General features: G+C 47.8%; 1 protein-coding gene across 3 annotated transcripts in view; it reads left to right on the top strand.

The window, feature by feature from the left end:
• Ldlrad3 (low density lipoprotein receptor class A domain containing 3) overlaps positions 1-17,982 on the top strand; it is a 243,748-nt gene that overhangs the window by 58,477 nt on the left and 167,289 nt on the right. For 2 of the 3 annotated variants that reach the window (XM_052723118.1, XM_052723116.1), the window contains exon 2: positions 16,869-17,015. In XM_052723118.1, coding sequence (XP_052579078.1) covers positions 16,869-17,015 — 147 coding nt within the window. The remainder of the gene's footprint in view (positions 1-16,868; positions 17,016-17,982) is intronic. The other variant, XM_052723119.1, reaches the window with a different exon arrangement.

Here is a 17,982-nt window from a genome sequence, read left to right as displayed (position 1 = left end):
TGATAAATTGGGTGACCTTTACCTTTGGCTTTTGTTTCTTGACTCTCCCCACCCCAGCTCTCATTATGAGCAGTGTCCCTCTTGATCATCTTGGATACTCTTATTTGTCCTCTACATATATTTCCTGTGGTGACATGTTAATGAATCACTTTTGAAAACTGGACGCCAATGGAGAATACATGTACATCCTAAAGGGCCCTCAAGGACTACTCCACAGTTAGTGTTCTAGACCTGGATGTCAGAAGTGTCAGTCTAGGTACATATGAATTAAAACACACATTTGTGGAGATGACCAAACTGGGCCTGTGCTAATCATATTGTCTTACAAATTGCTTTCTCCTCTCTGACCATATTATAGACATTGTCTGGAATTGGTGTGTTCAGGCTTCTGGGTTCTTCCTAAAGCTTGCCCTATGGTAGTACTGGTTTGTAATCAACTACTTATGACCATTCTCTTGATAAATAAATAGGTTTTGAGTTTTCACAAATAATGCTGTGAATGAAAGGAAATGAACACCATCATCTATGTGTCCCCTCTGCACAAACGTGTCCCCAGCACAATTTCTAGGTGAAGGGGAGGGAGACGGGCTGGGTGGATGGTGTTGGATCCTTGTTCATTGTCACGTGGCCCAGGAAGCTTAACCAGTCATATTCCCACCAGTAGTATACCAAAACCAGTTTCCTCACACCATGCCAATCCTTGAGTTATAGATCACTACTTAAAATACTTGGCAATCATTGTTTAAAGAATGATATTTTTCCTTGGTTCTGTTTAACTGTTTGTGAGACTCAATCTTTTGTCCTCTCCCACTACACTCTACCGTGTGTGTGTGTGTGTGTGTGTGTGTGTGTGTGTGTGTGTGTGTGTGTGTGTGTGTAGAGGCCCAACGCTGATGTCAGGAATTAGCCTTCATTTCTCTTCCGCTGTGTATTGAGACAGAGTTTCTCAGTAAAACACAGAACGGTCTGTTATGGCAAGTCTTGTAAGCCAGCTTGCTCTGGAGACTCCTGTCTCTGCCTTTTGAGATTGGATTGCAGGGAGGCCACCATGTCCACCTGGTCCTTACCTGATTCTGGGGATCCAAACTTGGGTCCTCACATTTACCTGGCCAGCACACTAACCACTGAGCAATCTCCTCAGGCCTAGACCTTTTCATTTGCTTATCTGGCATCTCAAATTAGTGCCTTGGTCACTCATTCCCTGTATCCATTTTCTTCTGGGTTGTTTGCAGTTTGTTTATTGATTCTTTAAGGGATTATAGTTAGCGACACAGAGGATTGTTTTAAAAGATGCGTTTAAGGAAAAAAAATGTTGGCATTCCTGCCTTGAAAGTTCCATAAAAGATCAAGTTGCGCTTATTTCTGGCACTAGTTGAAGGCTTTGGTTTTCTGCTTTGTTTTTATTTAATTAGGTGAAATTTTTCCTTTTGGCTGCAGAGTCCTGGCTGTCTGTAAATGCATTATCAGCTTGCAGCATAGGGTGGATTGTGATGTGAGCTGTGCCAGGCTGGGGTGGGAGCCTGCTGGAGCTGATTATTGAGAGCGTGCAGTGAGAGCGAGCCCCTAAAATCTGTGACCCTTCATGTGGTTAGCATCAAGGCACACTCATGACTCAAGGAGAGAGGTGGGGAAGAGGTGCTGGGGTCCATGTGGCTCTGGATAAATGTGCTTCTTTATCCTTTGGCATCCTTCATGCCATCCTGCTCCCTAAACTCTCTCAGCAAGTTCCCATGGAGCCAGTACTTGTCATGTCCAGAGCATGGAAGAGTTGACACCTTCCTTACTGGTTAACAGCCTGGGCTCCTTTCTAGTTCAGAGGATGCAAGGGCTGAAAACCACCGGGCTAGCTGGGGACCTAATTCTAGCACTCCTAGAGCCATGGACCACAAAGGGCAGCTCTTGATTTAGTACCTTCTTTTCTGCCAGGCCACCCTCATCACCTCCAGTAGCAAAAGGCTTGCTGTTTTGCTCTGGATGAGAGTCCCAGCCTCAAATGCCACTGGGCTGGCTGCAGCTGTCACTGCTCCCTAGATACAGAGAGAAACAAATAAAGGCCGAGGGTAGGGTGCTGACGTTTGGGGATTCCCCATGGGGCGAGGGGGTTGGCTTTTCTATGGCTGGGCCTGTAGACTTAGCTGAAAGACTGTCTCAGTCCAAGGCTCATGGCAACACAGGGCGGACTCTCAGGGTTGTGTCACTCATTGGACGTGTGTGGGCCTGGCTCTTTTTCCCAGCTTGTGGAGCTGACCTTGACTTCTGTGAGCTGGCTTTGTGAGGATGGGCGTTCACCGGAGGTTGGGTTTGCTCATGGGTAGCTGTGTCAGGTACCACTGACAACCCCCCACACCATTCTGTACAGTCTTTGTACCAGGAGCTCGGGAGGCAAGCTCTCACCTGCTCATGCTGAGCTGCCTCTGACCTTTGGCTTGAAGAATGATTAGTTTGTACTTAGAGGTGTTTTGTAGAAAAATCTCAAGATCTATGAACTCTTCATGAGATAGAATAATAGTATGGATTTATTTCTTAGTAAGCAAGTTTGGATCAAGTTATTATTATAATATCTAAGCATGAAGAACTTTTTTAGTTCCATAAATCTTGAACTATGTACAAATGTGGAAATCAGCCTAACTTGTGGGAATAATCCACAAGATGTTTGGTGGCATGCTTTTTATAATATAGAGCAAGGAAGCAGCTGCCAGTATTTTCATCAATCCACCCTCGCATTCATCTGTCCACCGCCCCCCATTCCTTTAAATTTTCTGTCTGGGCCCAGGGCTACATTAGGACATGGATGGGCCATTCTGTTGTATAAAAGCTGCTTATGCTGAGCGGGGAGCTGGGAACAACAGAAGTTTCTAGAGCGTTATGGTATGTGAAGTGGCAGAAGTTTGCATAAGTTGGGAGGACTAGGTGGGTATGCCCCCCCCCCCACCCCAGGGTCTCCAGCTTTACCCTTCAGGGATGGAGTTATGGGACTGTTGGAAACATTGCATGTAGTGGTGAGGTTTGTTCGAGGGGCCAGTGAAGGATGGTTTCTGCAGACTAAGAAATGCCAATGAGATTGCAGGTAATAAGGGACAGATTGGTTCTAGGGTTGGGGGAGGCAAGGGTAGAGAGGAAAGATGTGTGGGGAATACCACCTGCTGACCTGTGTGAATGGGAATAACGGGGAGGGTTGGATGGCAGGAGGAGCAAGCTTAGAGAAACTTAGAGTTCTCTTTTAGACATGGTAAGCTGGTGCTGCCATGGAAATATGTTTGGTGGTTGGGGATGAAACCATGAAGCTTGGGTACAGGATGGAGTTGAAAGGAGAAGAACTTAGCCAGAGAAGAGAGGTATCAGGTTGGGGTTTCACCTTGAAGGTCAAATCTAATAGTGGACAAGGTGGCTTATTCAGGGAAGCCATATGTTGCTTGTGCCAAAGGAAGCAGAACCCTGAGACTGTTGAGGGGTAGGTGGAGGAAGCTGCTTCCGAGGGTGTATGCGGGAGGCAGGGCAACAGGAGGTATAGGTCACTGAAGGGATGTAACTTAGAAGGGCTGATCCAGGTGGCCCAGTGCGGCAGAACTTTGCACATAGACCAGGCATGGTGGCTCACATCTGTAATCCTGCACTCCTGCTGAGAGGCAGGAAGGTTGAGTTTTGAAGCCAGCTTGGGCCACATGGTGAGACTCTGCCTCAAGAGCAATAGCAAAAATGTGTGCTTGAGGTAAATATAGAAAAGTAGCCATTAGGTTCGGAGACCGGGAGGCCAGTGGTCACTCCATGAGGATGGATGAGAGTAGGAACCAGCTAATGCTGGGGATTAGAGAGGGACCTGCAGGACTGCATCCTGCTTGGAAGTGAATCATGGTCTCAGTGTTCATCAAGCCTTTTGACTTCTTGCCAGTGCCTTCCTTCTGAGCTGTCCCCATTAGCAGAGATCAATGCAGTAGCCAGAAGACCAGGAGCTACACTGTGGGGCATGCCATTGAATTTATTGAAAAATCATTTCTTAATGAACAGCTCACTTCTTCTGCTCTCTCATCTCACCTGGAACGATTCTATTGTATTCAGTGTGGGGTGAATCCTTGTGCAGTTCAGATCACCCATCTTCTAATTACTAATCATGTAGCTCCATTATAGTGGTATGCCGTGGGAAATGACATATTATGTATCTACATGACACCTAGTTTTTATAGAATAGTAACTCTTTAATAGTGAATAATAATACCTTTAAGAAGTGAGCTGTGGTTAATCTTATGGCCTCTATCTGTGTGTTGTCATAAAATGGATGAAAACCTGGATGTTTCCATTGAATTTGTACTTTTCTCTTTTTTAAAGTGAAATAGCCCTTTTCCTTTGACTACCTGTGGAGCTTGTTAGGTTAGGGTTTGTTCTGTTTCCCTTTTGTAAATGGGTAAACTGAGTCATGGTGTCAAAGCTGCTCCCTGAGATTGGCTGGAATGGTATTGGCATTTGGGGCACATGGCTTATCGTGTGTCTGGAATGAGAAATCTGTAGCTTTAGTTTTTGTTTTCTTTCTTTTGAGATGGCAGTTCACTATGTGACTTAGGCTGGCCCTGAGGTCAGATCCTCCACCTCAGCCTCCCTAGTGCAGGGACTACAGGTGTGCCCACTTCCAGTCCTCCTTAGTTTTAAACTTTGTTTTCTGTTGGCCATAAACCACCTTTCCTAGTCTGGAAAGCCCAAACACGTCCATCGAGGGTTTCAGTTCCCTGACTCATCAGATCTGACAGGCCTCTTGCATTGGTAAATTGCTCCGAGAGCTGTGATCCTTGAGGACTCCACAGTAAGTACTACTGAATTCTAGTGCTCACTAGATGTCCCAACAGTATTTGCTCGAGACACCAGTTAATTCCTCATGATGGAGGGCCCCTTGTCAGCTCAGTGGGAAGGGAGGGTGCCACGTGAGCAGATTGTAAAAGCAGGATGGACCGGTTTAATGGATTAAGCTATTTAAGAAGATACATTGGTTAATAGGCATTCCACCCTTGCTTGGCGGCAACAGACTGGTGTGCCGGTGCCCCTCCCCCCACGCCCAAGTTCCTTTTCTAATAGGAAGTGATAAGCCAAACAATTGTTCATTTACTGAGTACATGATGAAAGGTAGAAGTGAACTGAATTGGAGAGGCCCTTGGATCCATAGGGAATGGGAGGCAGGTCTGACCCCTGGCCCTTTGGATAAATTGTCCCTGGTTGCAAGTGTACATGGGACTAGGTCTTCCCAGTAGCCAGTAACCTGGTTTCTTTGGGCAGCTCCAGCCTGCCTTTCAACGAGCTGATGAGCTCTGGTTCTCAGTTGCTCTGTTTAGACAGGAGGAGGGACCTCCTGTAGGAAGACCTCCATGTGAACCCAGACACTACTTTTAAATGCTGACTAATACATCTGGAATAGAGAGATGGTGTACATTTGCCCACTGTTGAGTTCATATCCACAGAGACAAAGAGCGGGTGCCTTAAGGATAGAAACATGACTCAGACACCGTCTACCAGTGTTTTGCTTTATGTTATACATGGGGAAACTGAGGCTTAGGGTGGAGAAGCAAGTCCAGGTTCTTTGGAACGGTTGTTGCAAGTTATAGTCTGGCTGCAGCTCAAGATTCCTGGGAATGTCCTAAAGAGCCCACGACTCTATCTTGTGTGGGATGTGTACGTGTGTGCGTTGATGCGTGTGAGTGCTGGCAGCCAGCATGCACGTGGCACAGTGCTCTTGTGGAGGTCAGACAATAACAGAGGCCTTGTCTTCTACCGTGTTTGAGACAGGGTTCCTGTTTCAATTCTGCATAAGCCAGGCTGGCTGGCCTTTGAGCTCCCAAGGATCTTCCTGGCTCTGCCCCCCATCTTGCTGTGGGAACACTGACATTTCAGATGTGTATTATGTGGGTTCTTAAAACTTGAACTCAGGTCTTCATGTCTGCACTGCAAGCTCTTTGCCCATGGAGTCATCGCCCGTGCCAGTGGCTCTTGATTTCTTAGGAAATTCCCGAGCTGAGATGGTCTCATGCGGGAAGGTAGCCGCTGCATGAGCTCTTACGTATCTCTCTGTGGTTTGCTTTTGGGTCTAAGCGACACAGTCAAATTGCCCCGTGAACATCAGGCATTCCCTTGCCCAGACTGGTCCCCTTTTAGAGGGCATGGATCAGAAAGGGTCAGAGCCTTCTCTAAATGCCACAGAAGTGTCAGAGTCTGAGTAGAGTCAGTGAGAATGAATGGCAGGAAAGGAGTAATAAATAGGGTTGTTTCCTAAACTCCAAGTACATGTCTCCTGTTGTTGTGCATACTTTATTCATCGACCTGTTTATGCTCTGTTTATCCATCTAGCATCTTTCTATCTCGGCAACGATGCCAGAGAGGTGGAGTATCGAGGCTCAGAGAGGGTAACTCAATTGTCTGAAGTCACCCAGTTTTCTATAGTTATCAGAGACTTCAACCTTTGAACCAGGGTTGAACCGGGGTCTGTTGGTTCTTCACAGTAGAAAGGCTGGGAGGAGGGCAAGGAGCGAAGGCTGGCCTTCTCCTTGCCGTCCCTCCTCCCGGGCTACCTCTCCTGTGCTCCAGAGTGGCAAAAGCCAGGGAGCTCTGTTTAGCAAATCTCAGCTTCTGTTACCTCGCTCCCTTTGAGCCTGTCTCAGATCAGCTGAAGGATGGGGAGCCAAAGGGGCTTGAGAAAGACAGTCTTGACTTCTTAGAATTTGGATCTAAAGCACCTGGCTTGGTCCTAGGCTTGGTTATTTTGGCCTTTGGATTGCCATGGCTTAATATGTGGGTGGGCAAATCTGTCTGATGGGAGATACTTAGTGTCCTCTCCATGATCGGCTTTTACCCTGCAACTGTTGCCGCCCTTCAGAAAATGAAAAGAATTCATAACAGAGCAAAGCTCCTGGATGGGCGTCGTCACACTTGCAGGGTCTTCCATTGGGACACTTGTCCCTCCGTCTTGTGAAGTGTAGAGTGTCATCCGTATTTGGGACCATTTCTCTTTTGTAGGTTTCCTCAAATATTCGTAGAGATTTCATTCTCTTGAATGAATTTTACTCCTGAAATGTTTCTAAAGTACACAGAAGGTCACCAAGAAAAATGCCTGACAAGCCCGTGCGCTCGCCGCCCTCTTCCCTTGTTTCAGACTGCGGAAAGAAAGATAGCTTGCCCTGGAAGTCCATTGGTGCCCACCTGTGCCCTCTCTGAGCCTGAGGCAACCGTGACCTTGAACTTGGTAGTCATCCTTTCCACATGTGCCCCCTAAAATTGCTTGTTTCTGAGCTTAGTGTGGATGACATTCTGCAGCTTGCCTTTGCACTTCCTGTTAAGTTTCTCAGAATTACCCATGCAAGTTCAGCTCACCCCAGTTCATCCCATGAAAGCTCTGCGTGCTGTGAGCTGTGGAGAAGGGCATGTGTTTCCCCCTGTTCTTCTGATGAACATGCAGTGGTGTGTTTTTTTGTTTTTGTTTTTGCTTGTTTTGTTTTGTTTTGGGGGCATGTGCAAAGACAACTATGTTGGAGTAGATTCTGTCCCCGTTATTTTTGAGGCGGGGTCTCTGTAGATTCTGTCCCCTTATTTTTGAGGCGGGGTCTCTCTTGTTTCCACTGTACTGCCTGTGTGAGCTCCAAGCCGACTGATTCTCCTCTGTTTGCCTCCCATCCTGATGTAGGAACACTGAGACTGCAGATGGGAGCATCTGACTTTTTGTTCCTTTTTTTTTTTTTTTACTATAGGTTCCAGGGATTAGACTGAGGTCATTAGACTTGCAGGATGGTTTCTTCTACTTATTCAGCTATCTCACCAGCCCCTGCGTTGTGACGTTCCGTTGTGTCACCCTGTGCACTGTGCATGTTCATCAGCTGCCTGGGATGATCATCTTGGGCCCTCTTCAGCGTCCCCAAGCATGTGTCATGCCTGGGTTCCTGGGGTTCCACTTCTTTAGATTTTTGCAAGTCTGATGGCTGTGGATGAGAGCTTGCTGGTTCCATTAATCACCCTGGGATTATGGTAATGTAGCGCCCCTTCATCAGTAGAAGCACCTGTTCCAGATGCTTTGTCCAGCCCTGCCCCCCACCATTAATCACATCTTTGTGTTCTCTTATGTCGTTTTGTAAGGAAATTCTATATAGCCACACTTTGTGGTCCCATAGTGAGCATCTTTTCCCAGTGGATGGGATGTCTGAAGCGTGTTTATAGTGTTTATCAGTGACCTGGAATTTCACAGTTTAATGCAGTTGTATCCAACTGCCTTTTCCTTTCTGGCCTCTGCTTGTTTTGAGTCTTAGTTCAGAAATCCTTCATCATCAAGATGTGCTTTGGGGCCAGAATGGAAGGTCATTTTGCTTTTCTGGCTCATTCCCTGGCTGGCATTATTATGTTACAGCGGTGCCTGCAGTGTGAGAGGGGGCACAGGGGCTTAGTGTGAGCAGATGGTCTGCTGCAGAGTGGTTCCCCGAGACTGTGGAGATGGCTGCACTGGTCTCCTGTTGCATGGGGATAATCTTGGGGCTGAAGCAGAGCCCTTACTCTTGACCTCTGCCTACATCTGAGCCTGGGAGAAGCGGCGATTAGCTTTATCACAAGCCCAGCTTATCACAGCCTGATGGAGTTGGGCTGCAGGCTGCCCCTTCTCCTGCCCTTCAGCTCAGCTTCACTGACCCTCTCCTGCTGTTGCTGCAGGAAGCTGCATAAGCAAAAGGTTGGGGGTGAGGGGTACTGTACTGGACTCTTGGCCCATCTGCCTGCAGCCCACCCTTGGTGAGGGCATGGGTAGGCAGGAAAAGAGAACTGTTGGACATGTGGTCAATCTCTTCCCTCTGCCTCTCTTCTGGGAACTTAGAAAAGCCTCCTTCTGCAGGTCCAGTGTCATTGATTCACCTGGTTACACATGGCAAAGCAGAATTGAAGTTCAAGGCCATTCAGATAAATTCATGACAGAACTAAATAATGTCTGCGGGAGTCAGCAAGTTCTGTCCCCATCCCTGTGGTCAACAGCCATTTGTGGGGTGTCTCGATGTCTGGCATTTGCTTGTTGCTAGGGACACAGGGCAGCAGATGAGCTGAGGTTCTCTGGGGCCAGGGAACAGTAAGAACAGCCTCTTTTTTATGTGGTGAGTGAGATGGGATGGACAGATGGCACAGTTGTTGGTTGGTAAGTGGCTGTACCTGCCATTACCTGTTGTCTGACACTTCCTGATCTACAGATTTAAATAGTTAGAAAAATTCAAAAAGCAGACAATTGTAATTAGTTTTGATTAGCTTTGACTTTCAGTTACCTGAGAAGTTCATTATCCCCCATCCCAGAAAGAAACCCACTCTTCTCTGTGGTAGACCAAGAATACAGAAAATTGCTCTTAATGATTTTGAAGATTTTTGAAAAATTCCATCAATGAAAGATTTATGGGATACTATTCTCTGTCTTATCTGGTCACCTGTACAGTAAGTAGCCTTAGCCCAGCTTCATGGCCTACACAGCTGAAGTGTTTACTGTCTGGCCATCTCTAGCTGTGTGACCTTGGGTGAGTCCTGTCTTTAGTCTGTTCCTTCAGCTATAAAAGGGGCAGGTGCCTGTTTCATGGGGTTCTTCGAAGAACTAATGAAAAAAGAATAGCTGTTAAATCCCTGCCACATTCAAGTGCTTTGGCAGACGGTAGATCAGCCCCAGTGGAGAAGCCTATAGGAATCAGCATCTCCAGGGCTGTTAAAGAAGTCAGAGGAGGGTCGAGCGAAGGCCCTGGTGTGGCTCAGGGTTCAACTTGTGGATTGCATCACAAGGGGCTGCAGGCCCTTGGACTGTGGACATGAGACCTCACAAGGACAGCATCTCAGTGGCTCTATAGCTCCCCTCAACACAAACACCGTTTCCACGTAGTTTTCCTCATGAAATGATGCATAAAATGAAGACATACATCAAAATATAAGCAGTCGCTTCAGCCCTAGAGGCCACAGGTCCAGATAAAAATAATTTATGGAGTTGACTCCTTGGGGAAACTGTGTATTCCAACACTTCGTGTGACCTTCCCTTGCTCCCTGAATATTAGCCATTGGCTTCTTCCTTAGCTTATTTGGTAAGAAGGAAACAAAGCATTCATCATTTTGGAACACTTCCTGGGAGAAACAAGCCATGAAGCTGTGTGATGGACAGATACTGGGCGGACAACTGGGCTCGCTCATTATCCTGGTGACTTGCTCCATCCTTAACTTGTTCTGGAGAGAAACTGTGTGTGATTTTCCTTCAGGCCATGGACCCTGTTTATAGTACATCTGTGAATATAAAGAGTCAGGTGTCCTAGGCTGAAGAATGGGATCATTTTACCCTTTCTTAACAATATGTCTGAGTGATCTCCCTTGATCAGATGGGTAAACTGAGGCAACACTAATGGAATGAGCTCTTGGGGCAGAGGGAGTCTAGATTAACAAGGCCGGGGGGTGGGGTGGTGGTGGCGGGGGCTGGCTAAACTCAGGTGCTTGGAGCCAGGCCAGACCCAGACATTCTTGTGTGACTGCTGTCTTCTTGGTGACTGCCAGATGCTCCCATATCCAAGCTTGGACAGGAAGACATTTGTGTGATGAGGACCAAATGCCTTTGGAAATACACAGGACAGATGTCTGAGGTTCTGTTTAGTGCTCACACCACATGGAAACAGTCGGGAGTGGAAGGGCTCTTCAGAGTTGTTCTAGCTATGCTTGTAAACAAATGACAAAGAAGAGCTCCCTAGGTGGCCTTAACCTTCTGTGGGTGAGTTTGTGTGTGTGTGTGTGTGCGCGTGCGCGTGTGCGTGTGCGTGTGTGTGTGTGTGTGTGTGCAGGTGTGTGTGCAGGTGTGTGTGCGTGTCTCAAGAAGTGAGTCACAGAGAAAACAGCGGTCCCTGAACTCGCTGGCACCTGGCAGGGGGAGAAGTCTATTTGGTGTCTTGAAGAGGTGGTAGGGAAGAGCTGTCTGAGATCTGCAAGCCGAATGTTTAGCTGCGCATGTGTGCTGGATACAGGAGTCTGTGCATCTTGTTCTGTTCATCAGGCTCACAGATCTAGACTGTCAGGAAGTGGATGAGGAGAGCGAACGGCCACTGGGCAGAAGTCAGAAAATGGAGCCTGCTCATTGCTTGCAGATGTCCATTCAGACTGCACCATGACGGATGCGAAGGAGGGAGGCTGAGTGGGGAGCAATGAGAAACGCCAAAGGACCCGAGCTGCCGGAATGAAATTCCCATTTCTTGGCTGGAAAAGTCAGTGTCACCGGCTGGATGTTCTGGCTGATTGCCGCAGGATGTAGTCCTGGCTGGAGTCTCTAATTGCCCCAGCTTGGTTCCCCACATCAAGTAGAGAGCTGTGGGCCAGGGGCATTGGAAAAAGCTGTAGCAATGGGCTGCTGTCTTCTTCCTGACGAGGAAGGGCTTGGCTTTCATTTTTCCATTCTTGTACAGATGGTATAGTTATTTTCAGTTAAATGATGTTCTTCAGTGGAAACAGGCAACTCCTTTTGATTCTTTGGCTTAATGAAAAAAAAAAAGAGAGAAGAGAGGAGGAGAAGGCCAGCTTTGTGCTAATGCTGGTCAATTTTTTCTTTAAATATGTTCCAAGACACAGAGATGGGATATGTATTGCTGCCACTAGAAAGCCAGGCAGTTGGGCTGAAAAGATTTCTAACCTCCTTTCAAGCAGACAGGGTACTTGTTCAGGTCCAGATCCCCTATAGCCCTTATTTTAACTATGTATGCACAGGTCCCACCCACATGCTGGGACATGAGGTAAAGGTTGATGGAGCAGTTCAGGGATGGGGACTAAGGTACTAATGCCATGCCTGGTTTTCTTCTTAGAGTTGTCAGAGACATGAATGGGAGAGCTGGGGATGGCAGATGCCTGGGATGTAGAGCTGAGCAGAACAGAGTCTGTGCCAAAGGGGGTTGCATTCTGCCTAGCAGGAACATTAGTGTGAAGGAACCACCAGCACAGGCTGGGGTCAAGTGAAGCACAGGGCATGAGCAGAGGGAAGGACCAGCTTCCGGCTGGGTGTCTGGGACAGGTTCTCAGATTTGATGACTTAGGCTGGGGTTGAAGGATGAGCAGGAAGAGGCTAGCCTATTGGGTTGGATTTCTGTTAAGATTGTGGGGCTTGAATGTCAGAGATGGCTTGTCCCACAGTTGGGGAGCTCTGAAATCAAGCTGTCAGCGGCCTTGGTTCCTTCTCAGTCCCTATTGCTTGGTTTACAGATGGCCGCCTTCTCTGTGTGTCTTCATATTGTCTCCTCCACATATGTCTGTGCTCTCATTTCCTCTTCCAGTGAGGGCACCAGTCATAGTGAATTAGGGCCCACTCCAACAGCCTCATCGTGACGTATCACCTCTTTAAGGACTCTGTCTTTAAATGCTTCCCCATTATGAAGTACTAACAATTAGGCCTACAGCATAAAGTTTTGGAGGGATACAACACAGCCCCAAACACCAGGGGGAAAGTGGGCTGAGATTCTTCTGGGTCATCCAGCCACATGTTTGGGAGCCTGGGGGCAGGAACGATGCCCACATGGTCCAGACACGGGTTCTGAAGGACGTTGCAGGGACTTCAGAGTCAGGATCACACTGGGCTCTCTAAACCGGGTGGTGAGAGTTCAGATTTGTCTGAAGGGCACAGAGACACCATCAGCTGTATTTCAAAAGCTCACTCAGTGTGAAGAGAGGCAGCTGGAGGGAGAACTGCTAAGCAGCAGCTTGGCTTAAACAGGTAGTTCTTTGCCTCGGCACTATTGACATGTCAAGTCAGATGATTCTGTGTTGTGGTGTCTCAATGCGTGATAGGAGAAATATAGCACAATACACCTGCCATTCCTAACAGTCAAAGCTACATGGTTCTTTTAGGCCCCAGACCTTTCCAAGCAAAGCTACACCCCTGGCCTGTACATGCTAATGTCAGTAATACCTTACCCCTAGTCATGATAAGAGAAAATGTCTCCAGGCCCTGACTTATGTTCCCACAAATTTCTTCTCTGTGCAGACTGCTGGTTGAAAGGGGGACAAGAGATAATGGTGCAGGTGCTACTGGCCAGTGAAGCAGCTGGGCTGGGCTTGAGGGAGGCTTGAAAGACAGAATCCACAAGAGGATCTTCTCTTGCTTTGGTTTCTTCTTATGTTTGATGATGTCACTTTCCTAAGGCACTGGGCGGGGTGACCCTTGTGTGCCTAAGGGGGTCAGAAGAGCATGTGCCTATTGTATCCACTAGGCGGGGTGTCTTAGGACTGGCAGGACATTTGTGTGTAACGGATGTAATGGATGGGTAAGTTGTCTCTGAACCCACCCAGCCATTCATCAGGTCCATGTGTTGCCAGCCTCATTGATGCTCGGAGCAAGCTCTTTGGAATCTAATCTGGCCAATTTTCTGGTTCCGGAAATCTGTTTATCAGATCAAGATTTCACAGTTGCAGTGACTTTTCCAGGGGGTTTGTCTTCGAGGAGTTAGCTCCACAAAAGCGAGTCAAAGTGATTTCCAAACAAAACCGAATCTCAGCTCTGCATTCCGCAGCCCTGAGGAATTCCCGACTGGCTGGTGATGCTCAGAGCAGTTGCTCTCAAACAGCTGGAAGTTATATGGGGGGTAGGGGTGTGGAGGTTTTGAGCTGAGCATGAAGTATCTGGCTAGAATCCAGCATGTGACTGCTTTCTGGGTTCCTCCTCATAGGCATCCAGATTTCTGCCTGGAGATAATAAAGTTCCTGCTCATTCTTTCCAGAGTTAGTGGTGGCTTGTGTAGTTGCCTTCAGAGGAGGTCCTGTGTTGAGTCTGTGCTCTGCAGAATGGAGCAGAATTGTGGCAGGATTGGAAACGTGGTGACACAGTGTGTTTGTAACTCCTACCTGTCAGAACGGCATGTCTTCTATTTCTGACCCATGCCCCAGGCTATTCCTCCCCACGTCATGCCTTTGACTCTGTTCCTTTGATCTGAAGGGCCTGTACTTTATATCAGCCTCCACCGAAAATGCCACTTCTTTCTTGGAATCTTTCTTGTTTGCCTTGAATTCTAACTAAAAAAAAAAAAAACACTGGGGTGTGGGTGTTTGTGTTTTCATGTCTTTGTAAGTGCACAAATGTATATACGTTTGTGTGTGTATGGGGGTCTGCATGAATGTGTGTTCATGGATGTGTGAGTGTAGGTCAGAGCTTAGCTGTTGCTTCTCAAGGTCTGCCCACTTTATTTCTTGAGACAAGGTCTCTCATTGTCCTGGAACTTGCCAAATAGGAAGCCTCAGAGATCCACTCACCTCCACTTCCCTTGGGATCGGGTGTGTGTGTGTGTGTGTGTGTGTGTGTGTGTGTGTGTGTGTGTGTGTGTATTCTGGAGACTGAACTCAGGCCCTCATGATTGCATGGCAAGCACTCCACCAACTGAGCCATCTCCCTAGCCCCGCACCACTCATTGGCCTTTTAAAGTAGGAAAATGTCATAGTCTTTGTGCTCCTTCGGCAGATTCTTCCGGCCAGAAGACAGATTCAGACTCGGGGGAACAAACTGTGAGGCAGGAGGCTGAGTTGGAAGTTGTAGCCAGTGCTGATGGCCATGGGATTGTAGCTGTGTGGACTAGAGTCCTAGCTGCAGTGATGGAGATAGGGATTGGCTGCGTCAGGACCGATAGAGTGAGCAAGGGGTGAGGGTTGGGATGTACTTGGGCTGAGTGGAACCTTTTGCTGTAGCTTCCCTCTTGGAATGAAGGATGAAAACTCATTTCTGAAGAGCAGCGTGTATATGGGTTGCTAATTTAGTATCGGGTAGCAGATGGTCTCCAAGAGGATATCCACAGCACAAGGACTTTGGATGCCTGTGTCCATCCCCATTGGCTCCTGCTTGCTCACCCCAGTTAGAAACGTACTTTTAGTACCACTTCCAAAGTAGCTCTGCCAGACAACTGTGCTTCTCTGTGCATGAAGAAGCTGGGCAACACTCCACAGAGAGAAGCTAACAGAGGAGTTTGGTGCTAGCAGGTGAACAGCAGTTTACTAGGAGACACAGTGCCATGAAGGGTGTTCTGGGCAGTAAATAAATAAATACATAAATAAACACATAAATAAACACATAAATAAACAAACAAATAAATAAATAAATAAGAAAGAAAGAAAGAAAGAAAAAGGTGCACAGGAGGTTGCTGGTGTGAGGGGATGTAAGAGGGATCTGAGCCTGAGCTGAAGCTGCTTCCTTTGGCAAAGCTTGTGAAAGAAGAATATGAGTCTTGCTCTCTTGTTCCCCATAGGCAGCTCTAAAAGGCCATGCTCCCAACACCTTAATGTCAGTAAGGAATTCAGTGTGCATATGTCCTTCCATCTTTCCTTCACAGCACAAGTGTCTGCTTATAAAGGCCTAGTGCTTGTTTATTGAATGACTTGAGGCGTTTAGAGCCGCAGTGTGCTGGCAGACTGGACTTTTCCTCTGACACAATTTTGCTTCTAGATGGCTACTTATCTCCCAGCCTTTAATCACACTGGCTCAGCTTCATCTGACCTATCAGATCTTGGCTCTCTGGAAAATCTGCCTCCAAGGTTCGAGGTAGATAAGCTCTATACCTTCCCATACCTGCTCTCATGAGTGTTTAATTTCCTGTCTTAAGGATGGTGCCGGGTAGGGCCCTTGGCATTTTATGATTGTTTAGTGGACTTGAACCTGAGCCTGGGGACTTGGTTCTAAACCTCCAGTGACTCTTGGATAGTATAGTGGTCTGGACAGCCTCCTGGGGGTTAGCAAGCCTGAGTACAGATTTCATATGTCAGGCAGATTGATTTGTAGATCGAGGTATCCTATTTCTAGAGGGAATGATCTCCTGGTATTCTTGCCAACTTGGCTCCAAGTCAAGGACTCTGATTGTAGGGGCTGTGAGTCTGAGGCTTTGAAGGCTTACACTGCTGGGGATATTTGGGGTCCAGGGCATATTCCTATCTGGAACTTGAAAGAACATTTGGGTTTTCACACACACACACACACACACACACACACACACGATATATATATATATCGTGTGTGTGTCTGTGTGTGCAGATATTCATGGAAGCCAAGAGAGGGAGTCACAGGCCGTTATGAGCTGCCAGATGTGGGTACTGGGAACTGAACTCTGGTCCTCTGGAAGAGCCACAGGTGCCCTTAACAATTGAGTCACCTCCTTAGCCCCATTTCTCACAGATCTCCACGAGAGAGATGAGCGCCTCTTACATGCTGGACACCGACTGCTTCTTTGCATTGCTCCAGCTAGTTCCTCGGTGTCTTTGTACTGAGGTGGGCCGAGATATAAGTTGTAGATGTATCCAACCTTCCCATCAAACAATAAACACAGAACCAATGCAAAGAAGAAAGCCAAGAGGTCAGAGCCAAGAGCCAAAACCTTACCCTTCCTCCTGCAGTGGTCCTACCTCTCCGAACCAGAGCTACCCCTGTGTTAAAGTCTTTATATAGAGTTCCTGTCCTGCCTTCTCATTGGTTGTAAACCCAACCACATGACCGCCTCCTCACAGCCTGTCTGTATAGGCCTCCAGGTTTTCCATGATTGGTATTAAGATTAAAGGCATGTGTATCCAATAATGGCTGTATCCCTGAACACACAGAGACTTACCCAGCTCTGCCTACTAAGTGCTGGAATTACAAGCGTACGCTACCACTGCCCTGCTTTCCTATGGCTTGCTAATAGCTCTGACCCCCGGGCAACTTTATTTATTAACATACAAATAACATTTTAATACAAATAAAATATCACCATAATAAGTGCTTCTCATAGGTGAGGAAACAGACGCAGAAAAGCAAAGGTACCCAGTAGGAGTCTCCTCTGGGCTGGACGTCAGTCTTTGCAGCTAGGCCCGGGCTCAGGCCCTTGGCTGTGGTCATGTGTCTCTGATGATCTGTTCTCCCTTCCTTACAGAGAGCCAGCTGCTCCCTGGGAACAACTTCACCAACGAGTGCAACATCCCAGGTAACTTCATGTGCAGCAACGGGCGGTGCATTCCGGGTGCCTGGCAGTGTGACGGGCTGCCCGACTGCTTCGACAAGAGTGACGAGAAGGAATGCCGTGAGTGGCTGCCTGTGGCTATGGGCAGGGGTGGATAAGGGTGGAAATTCAGGCCAAGAGCAGGAAGTCCAGTCAGGCTTGGATCTTGCGCCCTGTTGGCCGTGAGCTAGTGGGCCAGCTTTCCTTCTGCCTTTGAGCAGTGTGGTCTGTGCGGAAGTGTAATATGGTAGAAGAGCCCTTGCTTGGGTGAGCAGAGGAGACCCCCTTTCCTGGATGCTACCCTCACCTTCAGAATCCCAGGCATTATGTTCTGGGGTGCCTCTCAATTAACAAGGACTATATTTGGCTGCCTTGGTCCAGGACTGGAGACTATCTGAATGTGTGGTAGAATTCTCTCAATGATTCTCGGAGGGCGTATTATGTCAGTGTTCTGTGCCGAGTAGATACTCAGCTCATGCCCTATGCTTCCTTACCTCCTTTCTCTGTATATGGTCATGGCCTTGGCCTTCGCTGGGCTGTCCCCTTTTGATGAATACCAGCATGGGATGGTCTCTGTGGTCCTCTCCATCCCACCTCTTCTTTAGCTTCTTGTCCATTTTGTGCTCCTGAAGCATGCATAAGATCTAGGTTGAGGATAATCCCTGGGAAAGGAGGCACCTTGGACAGTGGAGGGGTTGGGATGTCCAATGACCATCCTCCCTGCCCTGAAGAGTCTTCTCTTCTTCCCGAGTTGGTCTCAGCACACTGAGCTTGGCTCTGGTTCATCCTCCTGGCATCCTGGCAGGTAGGCAACATCAGGAGGTGTGGCCCTGGCTCATCTGATGGGTGACTGCCATGGAGCCGCACATCTCTGCTCTTTCATAGACTTCGGGAGCCAGGCCATGGGGCACTTCGGCCAGGAGGACTCTCTGTTCTGGCTCTGCTGTGGCTCTGGGAGACAGCTGGGGACAAGGCCCTGGGAGGATGGGAACTTGAACTTTTAGCAGAGCTGTTCCTGGGTTTGAGGTTCTGTCTGTTGATGCTCAGG

The sequence above is a fragment of the Peromyscus californicus genome, unplaced genomic scaffold (genome assembly GCF_007827085.1).
Source record: "Peromyscus californicus insignis strain IS unplaced genomic scaffold, ASM782708v3 Scaffold_7__1_contigs__length_154581171, whole genome shotgun sequence".
NCBI lineage: Eukaryota > Metazoa > Chordata > Mammalia > Rodentia > Cricetidae > Peromyscus > Peromyscus californicus.
The sequence above is the reverse complement of the archived record's forward strand: the minus strand, read 5'-3'. Positions and strand labels throughout refer to the sequence as shown.